This window comes from Tachypleus tridentatus, chromosome 1 (genome assembly GCF_004210375.1).
Source record: "Tachypleus tridentatus isolate NWPU-2018 chromosome 1, ASM421037v1, whole genome shotgun sequence".
NCBI classification, from domain to species: Eukaryota; Metazoa; Arthropoda; class Merostomata; order Xiphosura; family Limulidae; genus Tachypleus; species Tachypleus tridentatus.
The window spans coordinates 13324745-13335847 of NC_134825.1; the positions used below are offsets into that span (position 1 = coordinate 13324745).

Here is an 11103-nt window from a genome sequence, read left to right on the forward strand (position 1 = left end):
AGAAGGTCGCTTAACACGGATTCGTTATTTTTAAACATAATGAAAACAGTATAGAAGATGTTTTCTATAAAATAATGGAATAGTTCTAAGAAAACCAATAATTTGTGAGAACTGTATATGTAAATACTAATCTATCAAAAGTAATATTAGTTCAATTCTACAAATATAAGAAAGTAACATGTATTTTAAAGTAATATATGAGTAGAGGTTAAATTGAAAACACTACATTGATAGAAAATAATAATAATATTAACAACAGCATTTTGATATGTAGAATGTCATATAAGAATGAAATGAAAATTCATTTGTTTGGTTGTTTTGAATTTCCCGCGAAGGTACACGAGCATTATCTGTGCTGACCGTTCTTAATTTTGCAGTGTAAGACTACAGGGAAGGCAGCTAGTCACCATCACCCACCGCCAACTCTTGGGCTACTCTTTTATCAACGAATAGTGAAATAGACCGTCAGTCACTTTTTAACACCTCGACGACTGAGAGAGCGAGCATTGTTTGGTGAAAATGGGATTCGAACTCATAATCCTCAGATTACAACTCGAGGTTTTTAACAACTTGGATAAGTAAAATCACCTTCACTGTTCTCCTATATCTCTCTCTGGCAGTTGCTGTGACGGAAAATTAATTATTTCTGAAGGAAACAATTAATAATCAAATTGTGATGTTAGTGTTATTTGTGGGGATCTTAAAGACAAGGGATCGAATTTTCATTGACACTTCTAAGAGAAAGAAGTGATAACCTTTTCATGTCTGCCAGTTCATACCACTGGCGTAGCTTTAGTGTTGCCCATTCAAATAAAGTCCATTCAAGCTAAAAGTATGACATTCTACAATCCTCCACCTTCCTTTATATGACTCTACACAACCATCAGAATAAGTGTCGTGGCTATTCTTCTTGGTGGAGAAATGTAGCTCGTTGTCATTTGTTGGTTGAGGAAATAAAATCTTATTAACCAAGGTTTACCATTAACGTAGATATCGTAAATTGTATAACATTCAATAAACATGTACTATTGGTTACAGAATGATAATTTATTTGAAATTATTTTCTTTTCGATAAATCAACGATAAAACACAATATTTTATCACAAAGTTGTCCACCCTCTGTTAAAACTGTCATGAACCATCAGTGGAGGCAGTACTTTCAAAATCTGAAAATATCATGAATTGCTTACAATAGTTCAAAACTACATACCGAATATATTGAAACTGATAACCACCTATGAAATGATAGGACTAGCATCACTGGTTATGCAACTAGTTACAATAAAGCTATTGCAAGCTAAAGCTCAGCAAGATGCAAGATCATGCTGATAATGCATGACACACAATTATGAAGAATAAAAACAGTTTCCAACCCTACATGATACTCTTATAGATATTCCTGTTAAAAAACTCAGAAGGAAGAACAATCATGATGGTGAACCATGAACTGGAATATGAAATACAATATGCCAGTACTATGGTTTGAATGCAGTGGAACTGTCAAAAAGGTTACTAGAATGTCGAGAGACATTCAAAGTCTATCAAGAAGAAACTGTCAGCTAAAGTTGACTTTATTTTTTTAATATCTAAATTTTTCATTTTAACATATTTTTTAATATAAAATCTCTATCATCTCGAAAGTATCTAGTTGTAAACTTGCTTAATCAAGTGATAAATGAGTGTCTAATAAAGTATTTATTATAAACCCACTTGTACATAAGTTATTCTAACCAGCTTCTTACCTCGTTTGTTCATGACATATTTCAATTACATATGCAGAGTGTGTGTGTTTTTCATATAGCAAAGCCACAAAGGGCTATTTGCTCAGCCCACCGAGGGGAATCGAACCCCTGATTTTAGCGTTGTAAATCCTGAGACATACATATGCAGACAGTCTACGTTAATGGTATTAATGTGTTAAGTTCTTACGACTGTGCATATTCTTATTTTAAAAATTACAAAGACAGAACATTTTCATATCCTAATATATTTTGTTAAATTAAATGTTTCATCAAATTTTTATTAATTTCTTTGTTCGCTTCTTGAATTTAGCATAAAGTTACCCAGGGTTATCTAATTTAGTTTGCTTTTTGAATCTCGCGCAAAGCTACACAAGGCCTATCTGCGTTAGTCGTCCCTAATTTAGTAGCTTAAGACTAGGGAAAAGGCAGTTTGTAATCACCACCCACCGTCAACTCTTGGGTTGTCTTTTTTACCAATGAATAGTGAGGTTGAGTGTTATATTATTACGTACCCATGGCTAAAAGTGCGAGCATGTTTGGTGTGACGGAGATTCGAACCCGCGACCCTCATATTACGATTCCAGTGTGCTAACCACCTGGCCATGCGGGGCTTAGCTAATTTAGAACTGATAGTCTAAAGGTAGTACAGATAATCAACACCACTATCTCCTAACTATTGGACAATTTTTTATTAACGGATAGAGAATTAACAATCCTATTATAAGGCCTCGAAGACAGAATTTCCATGAGAGTAGTGAACTCACAACCAGCAGATTGCCAATCAAGCATCTCAACTACAAATGCTTTTCTTTAAGTGAGTTGTTAATTGTAAGATTTCACTAATTTGTAAATTTATTTTTAAAAATTCTAACGAATCAATGATGAACATACGGCTAGAGTTAATTGACTACATGTTATATTTGAAATTATTTCTAACATATCTGGTACTTCTATGTGATTCGTCAATACGTTCTATTTAGAACTAATGAGTAATATACTGTGTTAATAATTAATCATTAGAATGTTCTGTTTTATTTTAAGATTAGCCCACCATACGTTGTATTTAGAATTAATCAACCCTATATTGTATTTAAAATAAATCCTGTTTTGTATTTGTTCTATTTTTGAGATATTTCAAACAACTATTGTTGACTGATGACCTTGTTTTTAATTACTCTATCAATCTTTTGAGCTTTTAATCAAGACGTAATAATTTTTCAATAGTTTATTACTATTCAATATAGATGATGTTTTTATATCTTTAAACACTAGAGATTATTTAGTTATTCGATGTATCTATGTCAAGAGAAAAATTAAAAGCATTAAACAATATGCAGGACAATCTATGTTTCAGGTTTAACAACATACATTTGTGTATAAAACATAAACTTCTTGATGTTGAACAGTAAGAAACGTGTTCAATACAGTATTGAATACAACGAAGAAACATCAGTTTTCTGAAATAAATCTTGTCGAAAAAATGGCTTACTTGTATATATCTGGTAAACAGAATGAAAATCTTATATAAATCTTATATATAACAATAGTATGTAGATGTGATAGTCCTTGATCCTGCACTATGTATTGTTCAGAGCAATACATGTGTTTCTTTGTATATTTCGACGCAACACATGGCATTGTGTTATTATGTTCATCTACTAAAGAAGTGTCATTAAACGATATTGATACAATATCCACCAATGGTAAGAGGCGTAATTTGAGTGACGTATACATATCTATATGTTATATTATCAAGTTAGCTACTAGCGTATTCTAGAAAGCTGTTAGGAGCCCTATGGTGATATGAAAATAAATTATTTTATTTATAAATATTTTTTAGAACGTTGTCTTTTGGTAAGTGTAACAGTAGCAATATGTTGTCACGTGATCAGTTTAGACACCCGACGGTAACATTATTTGTTATTAATTTGGTGTGTAGAATACCTTAAGTATCAAACTGACTTTCAAACATAAACTAACATTTAAAAAAAAACATTAAGCTATTACTTTTATCATATCAAATACAAGTGTTATTATAATAAAATAAGTTTGTATAGTTTATTAGTCCTTTAAATACTAATACCCTATTATTACTTTTGTAACTATTAGAAACAACAGAATTAAAACAATTTCCAAACACCAAAGACATGTTTGTTATATGTAAAAATCAGAATAAAAAGTACAATCTGTTTGTTGTTTGTAACATATTATATTGGTTTTAATACAGGGGTCGTATCTTGATCTCCACATCTGGAAGTGAGTATTTCTGTCCTTTCCATGCACTCCATTCCACACCATCAGCATAACTCTCGTGTTCACCATTCAGATAGAGACCATTGAGGTTGGAACTGTGACACTTGCTATACCACCAACCTCCTTTAAAGGTTTGGGCACAGCTTGTTTCATAAATGTCATTATCTTTGTCCTTCGTAGAAAAACTGAACCCACTGTGTCCACTGAACCCGTCTCCTGTAGTATGAATCAGTAACATAACATCAATAAACGAGCTATCATAAATCAATATGTGAAATATGTTGGTTGGTTGATTAATAATACATAATAACGATAGTTGTAATACTATGTTCTTAACCAAAACATAAATATACCTAATGATAACATAAACAAAGAAAGTCTTCCATTCTAAATAACCAAACTGTTTTTACCAAAACATTCACCTTAGTTATCTCTATATCATTTACAACAAAGGTAAAATAGGTTTATGACGTCTTATGATGAAGAGGATATATACTAATTATAAGAGGTAAATCCAATAGTTTAGGTAAAATAGTTCAGAGCATGAGTTCGATACCAGCTGCAGGTATTGAGAATAGAACCACTGTTATACGGTGTTGGGATAGTAATAAATGAGGTGCAAAACAAATCAGGACAGTAATATATATAAGATATAAAACAGTCTTAAGATTTTAATACATATATAAATTAAATTACAAAACACTTCATAATTATTACTAAAACTGTAATAGTAAAGTGACTTATCAGTCTTTATAATAGACACCTGATATTGATCTGTTTAACTTATATAGTATGCTGGGTTAATTTTGTTGTTTTCATCCGGGTATTATACTTTATTCCAGAGTACATCTTGTCAATAATGACTGGGGAAGTACCACCATCCCACTCCATATTATACAATGATATCACCTTTCATAACTAAATGAAATATATAAATTTTGCGAAATTAACTTGACCAAGAGATAGACATGAGAATGCAGTTGATGCAGTAAAACGTCAGTAAACTACTTCATGAGCCAAACAACATTGAGATCATTCATGGAATTTTATAACACTTGGCTCTAGGGTAGATGATAGCACACTATGCTTTTATTTAGGCTTATTATACCAACACTCACTACACTTAAAAGGTTTCACGCTCTCCCTGTCATTCAACTCGCAATTAATAGACAATAACCGAACTACGCAGTCTCGATAAATGCATTTTGTCTTTTGTGACTCATCCTATTTCAATAAATAAAGCGTAACGTGACACCCACACTGGATGTTGTGTAGGTTAAATAGTTAATTAATTGGTTTAGTTTCATCGTAAACAGCCTGATTATCCATATATATATAATTAGAATAGCTGGAATCCTAATATTAGTTACATTATGTGGTTCATAACGAAGAACTTACTGTGTTCTTTACCTAAAAAAGATTTCTTCCTAAAATTAATGGATTTTATCATTCTATACGTAAGACACACAAGCAAGAATAATAGTTAAACGTCAAGTTGTTAAATCTAAGTTTATAAATTAAACAGTTGGAAACGGTTTTTTTATCATCAGATATTTCAATTGCTTTCTTCATTAGAATATTTCTACTACTTTGTTTTGAAAATATAACTTGAAAGAGTTAAATTCACATATTACTAATAAATTAATTACAGTTTACCTGCGTCACCAGTGTAATTACTGACATGTAATCTATACAAGTTGTTTTCGTTTTCTATCCAAAACTCCCGATAGATGGCAAATCTTTCGTTTCCTTCTTTATCCTTCAAATCAAACCTGATTGAATAATTTCCTTGATTTGTTAGAGCATAGATCCGATCGTTTCCTACAAATTAATAATGAAACATTTCGATTTTACACAAAGTTTATTTCATAGAAAATGAAGGGAAACATTTAAATTATGAAAGATCATTTTAAAATTAACATTTATCAAACCGTTTTCAAGAATGAAGACTTAAAATGTTTCACAGTTGTATAAAACAGTTCACTGCAAACTACAACTAGAAGCCCAATAATTAAAACGTTACAACAAACTTGTGTTTTGTAACTAAGAAGGGTTTACGGATTAAGATAATTCTGTTAGTTATCCAACAAAGACTTTGTCAGAAGAGACAAGAATTATTAACGTCTGCACTGCATATTGTTGTTACATCTTTAGAGGAACAATAATTTTATCTTGTATCTCTGAACAATGTATTCAAAAGTTTAATTTAATTTATCTATCCAGAAAGCTTTCTATATCCTAAAAATCATATTTTTCTAAACTAAGATCAGAACCTACCAAGCCAGAACTCTTTCTTAATATCTCCAAATCCAACTTTGTAATCAGCCCATGGTTTGAAAAAGTAGTCCTTTGGGTTTCCGTGGTTTCCTCGTCTTTGGATTACCTTAGTAACAGAAAAAGATTACTTTTAAGTTTGTTTTAATAATTAAACTTATTACACATGTTCTTAGATATAACAATTTTCTATTATCTATAATACACGTTACTTACCGTCCAGCCTCCCCCATCAGTAGTCATGTCACAGTAAACATAGAAACTTCCAGTAGTCATCCATGACCTGGGCCATATACGGTACGATCCACTGGTAGAATGTCCATTGAGTAGAATATGTGCACAGTCTGTTGGTCCAGGAGAAGAAAGGGAACATGTGTGGTCCGTTTCTTGGTTGATTAGATGTTTTTCTAAGACAGAAAGACATAATCTTTACCTAACCAAGGTTACGTTTTACATATATATATGTAAATTGATAAATAATTTCATTTATTAAATGTTATTTGCACATAATGTTTGTACATTTGGTAATAGTAACGTAGTTTTTGTTCAGTAACGTCACTGTAGATAGTTTAGAACATGTGGCAAACTTCGTATGTTTTATACAAAGTCATAGATAGCTACATATTACACAAGTTATTATGTAGTTGGTACACTCTAAACTGTATAGTTAGCACACTTGTTATTACCTGATTATATTTCGTAGAAAAATAAAACCAATTTATTTATTGTTGCAGATGTTATGTTAAAACAATTATCGTAACATTTTTATTCGCAGTAAATATTTAGAATCGAAGCCTTAAGATTTATTTATCTACTTATTATTTTAACTTTAATTATAACAACATTCTTACAATATTTTATTTTGTTTTAGCTTATAAAGAGAAATGAAGATTTAACATTAATATGATAAAGTCAACACCTACATAAACTTAAAACACAAGATTTTAATTTCCAATCAGAAAAGTGAAGTTCGTTTGTCTCATAACAACAAAAAAAGAAAGAAAACCATTTAGTTTGTGTTATGTTTACCAATGAACGTCAAAAAATAAACTATAGAAATGTTCATGAACATAAATTCTATATATTAAACAATAATACTTATTGTGTACAACTGAACATCCTTCATATGTATGAAAATCATCATTCAACAAGTAACAATAATAATATTGTGTTATTTTATTTTAATATTTTCTATTATGATATTACCTGTTACTATAGTGACAGAGAGCATCTGGACTAAATGATTGTCATGTTATATACAATGATGTTATAAGAAGATAATATATAACGTTCTTTAATATAATTAATTCTAACAACATTTAGTGATAAGAATTATTTACACCTCTAGATAAACTGGCATATGAAGTTTTACCTTTAGTTTTGAGGTTTTCTTTGGCCAGAGAAACTAAAACGTCAATGGACTCAACTATTCCGGTTATTGACTTCTCTTCACATTGTTTCCTGATGAACTCTGATCCAGAACTTGTACCAACCACATAAACAAACCAAATAAAGACGGATGTCATCATTTTTAGAGACTTATTTTCTGCTTACTGTAAAATAGAAACATTATGTAAAAGTTTCTTTTCGGCAGACGTAATACAAAATAATGTACTAAATATAAAATACACACACATACATACATATATAGAGAGAGTAACTTGACGATATTATGGAAAAATATAAACTAACTGCAATATATGAAAAATTTACTGAATGTATATCTGACATGAAGTTGATACAATTAACATTTAGTTTCTTTTAGATACCAGGAGTTTAGTTTGTTCGGTTTGAATTTCGTACAAGCTACACTAGAGCTATCTGCGCGAGCCGTCCCTAATTTTGCAATGTAAGACTAGATAGAAGGCAGCTAATTATCACCACCCACCGCCAATCTTTAGCCGACTCTTTCACCAACGAATAGTGGGATTGATCAAAACATCATAACGACTCCACAGCTGAAAGAGCAAGCATGTTTAGTGTGGCGTGGACTCGAACCCGCGGATTACGAGTCGAATGCATTAACCTCCTGGCCGGGCCTCTGGCGTTTGTAAGGAAGGTTTTATAAGATGATAAAGCTGTTTATCATTAAGCATCTGCTAAGGTTGGATTAAGTTAGTGTATAAAAACAAAGGTAATTTTTTAAATATACAGAAATAACACATCTGTCTGACCGATTGAAACAATAACGGGAATATCACAAATATATCCTTAGGTGTTCTTGTTGTACACGTAGTCAGCTATAATATTTTAGTTACATTTTTCAAAAGAGTTATATGTAATATGATGTAGAAGTGTATCACGTACAGTCTTTACTATAACAGAAAGAAATAAAAAAAACAGCAAAGAATCGACTCCAACAGTTTCTTAACCCACAATTATTCTTATAAAGTACTTTATTTTGAAACCAAATATTTCCATTCTCCCTGACACTGATTATGTTTCAATGTAGATTTTTCTGAAATAAAGTTTGAATGTTTAAATATTCAGTAATGTCTAATATTTCTTCCACAGACTGTGGTTCAGTGGTTAGTCTGAGAAGCTCTAAAGTGAGTTTCGATACCCCAGGTTGACATACCACACCACACGTAGCCTATTGTAAAGCTTTGTGTTTAACAAGAAATAAACATTCCTCAAATGACGAAGAATTATTATTATATTTTTTAGTCACAAAACAAAAAGATTTATAAATAGAATTAAATACTTCAGTAATAGACTATCCGTCAATTATCAACAATATAAAATGAAACTTACCTTTTAAAACGAGTTTTCTTTGGTATAACTGCCTTCAGTAACTGATGTATTTTAAAATAAGATGATGTTTTAACCTTAGACAGCAAAATCTCGAAAGAACGGAAGTCTCTGTTAAAGTCTCGTGAACCTCAGTTGTTTTAACTTGTGTTCTCTGTCTAATCACGTGCTTCAAATTCACGTGGTCAAACTTCACAACTATCACTGATGGTATTCAGATATGTAAATAAACAATAACAAACTATAACTTAACATAATAAGAAATATAATCTAATGTTTTAAGAATACTTTTAAATCTTCTGTTTTTATTTCATAATGTTCTTTAAGTTTTTTTTCTTGAAATTGCTTGGTTGTTTTTCGAAGGTTTAAGGTTACAATTTTTCAAGTGTGTCAGAACGTCTCGTCCACTTGAGTACCGATATTGTTCTTTGTTTCCTTTCTATAAGACCCTTTCATTATTTAAATAATGCACTTGTTGGACATCTAGCCATTGAATTACTTCTTGTTAGCTTTATATTGAATAATACTTAAAAATTGCAAACAAATTTATAACTTGAATTCTTTATAACGTTCTAGAGATTTTTGAAATCATGTGGAAAACATAAGAAATGTAATCTGAGAAAACAAACGATAAAGTTAAACATACATTCTTTATAGGTAGCTGTTGAAAAAGAACTTTATTTTACCTCACTTTAACATAGTTAATAATATTTAACTACATTATTTGTTGAAACTGATTTCTAAAAATACATTTTCAAATGAAGATAAGAGATGGAAGCACTATTCACATCAATTAATTGTTCAATATGGTCCCTTCTATGCCATTTTCCTTCCTATATTATCCACTGTCATTAAAATTGTGACTATGATACAATTTTTAAAAAGTTGAGATATATTAACGTTCTCAGAAATAACTTATATTTAAATATTTGCTGTTTTGATAACAAAGAATGTTTAGACAGAGTTGGCACAGTTAGTTTGAGATCTGTTATAGACTGAAAATTTCTGTTGAAGGAAAGGAGACAATGTTTCCACTTATATATTATGGTTTTTTTCTTAGAATTCCAAACGGCTTCCACTTTTCTTTCAACAAACAGTGAGAGTCTACAGAAGTAATCCAGATCAGAAATGGTATGCTTTTGATAAGTTATGAACTCGATTAATTAAGGCGTGAGTTTCATCAAAGTTTTTAAATGTTTATTCCACCTTAATTCTTCATTTATAAGTATTAACAAATAATCAATAATAAATATTGAGAAGGTAAAAAAAAATAAAATAAAGTTTATGACTAATATTGTTAAAGATCCATTTTATTTTTACAGTGTTGATGGGAATGATGTTAAAAATACAGTGATCATTTTTTTGTACCACATGGTGTTATTTTCATTAACGTTTGAGAAAAAACTGCGATTGTTTTGTTTTTGTTCTGAGAAATATATACAGTTTGTTATCAGTTTTATACTTGTTTTTTTTTTAAATAATTATTGTAAAATCGTAAAATGGTCTCCGTTTTATAAACGATTTTAATGTTTTAATAATTCCTAAATTTATAAAACTGAAGATATTGTAATGTAAAGAAAATGACAAATGTTAATAGTGTAGGGGTAAATTAAAGTTAACATACTTGTGAACAGGATGTGAATGGTTGTAAAGTTGTAATGATGATCAGTTTGATTAATTTACCCTACCTAGCTTCATTAATTTATTATTTCTTCTGTTTCTATTGTATATTATCTTGTAGTTAATTAGTTTCTTTTATTAGAATACGTTTAATGGTTAAGTTTATTTAACAATCTAAACCTTGTTATATAAGAACAAATAGATGAAATATGTCTAAATAAGACCCTGTAAAACATTTTACATATTCTAGAATTAAGACTATATACGAAGTCACAGAGGATGGAAATAAAGGTCTGAAAACAAAGTTACACAACTGATATTTAACATGATTAAAGAGTTTATTAATAATGCTTTGTTTCTCAAGACTTTGTCTACAACCTAATGATTTTGAATATTAACATACGAATACAATTTTTATGTTTCAAAAATAAAATACAAATACAAACTATAGAATAAGCTGTAT

The 11103-nt window shown here is 30.1% G+C and overlaps 1 protein-coding gene across 1 annotated transcript; it reads right to left on the reverse strand.

The window, feature by feature from the left end:
- Positions 1-2171: 2171 nt before the first annotated feature.
- LOC143241324 (techylectin-5A-like) lies at positions 2172-9180 on the reverse strand. Its single transcript, XM_076484771.1, has 6 exons — positions 9024-9180; positions 7642-7822; positions 6486-6676; positions 6273-6378; positions 5652-5816; positions 2172-4211 (listed from the first exon to the last, which is right to left on the reverse strand). The coding sequence occupies exons 2-6, from the start codon at positions 7796-7798 to the stop codon at positions 3961-3963; spliced, it is 870 nt and encodes a 289-aa protein (XP_076340886.1). The 5' UTR covers positions 7799-7822; positions 9024-9180; the 3' UTR covers positions 2172-3960.
- Positions 9181-11103: the final 1923 nt, after the last annotated feature.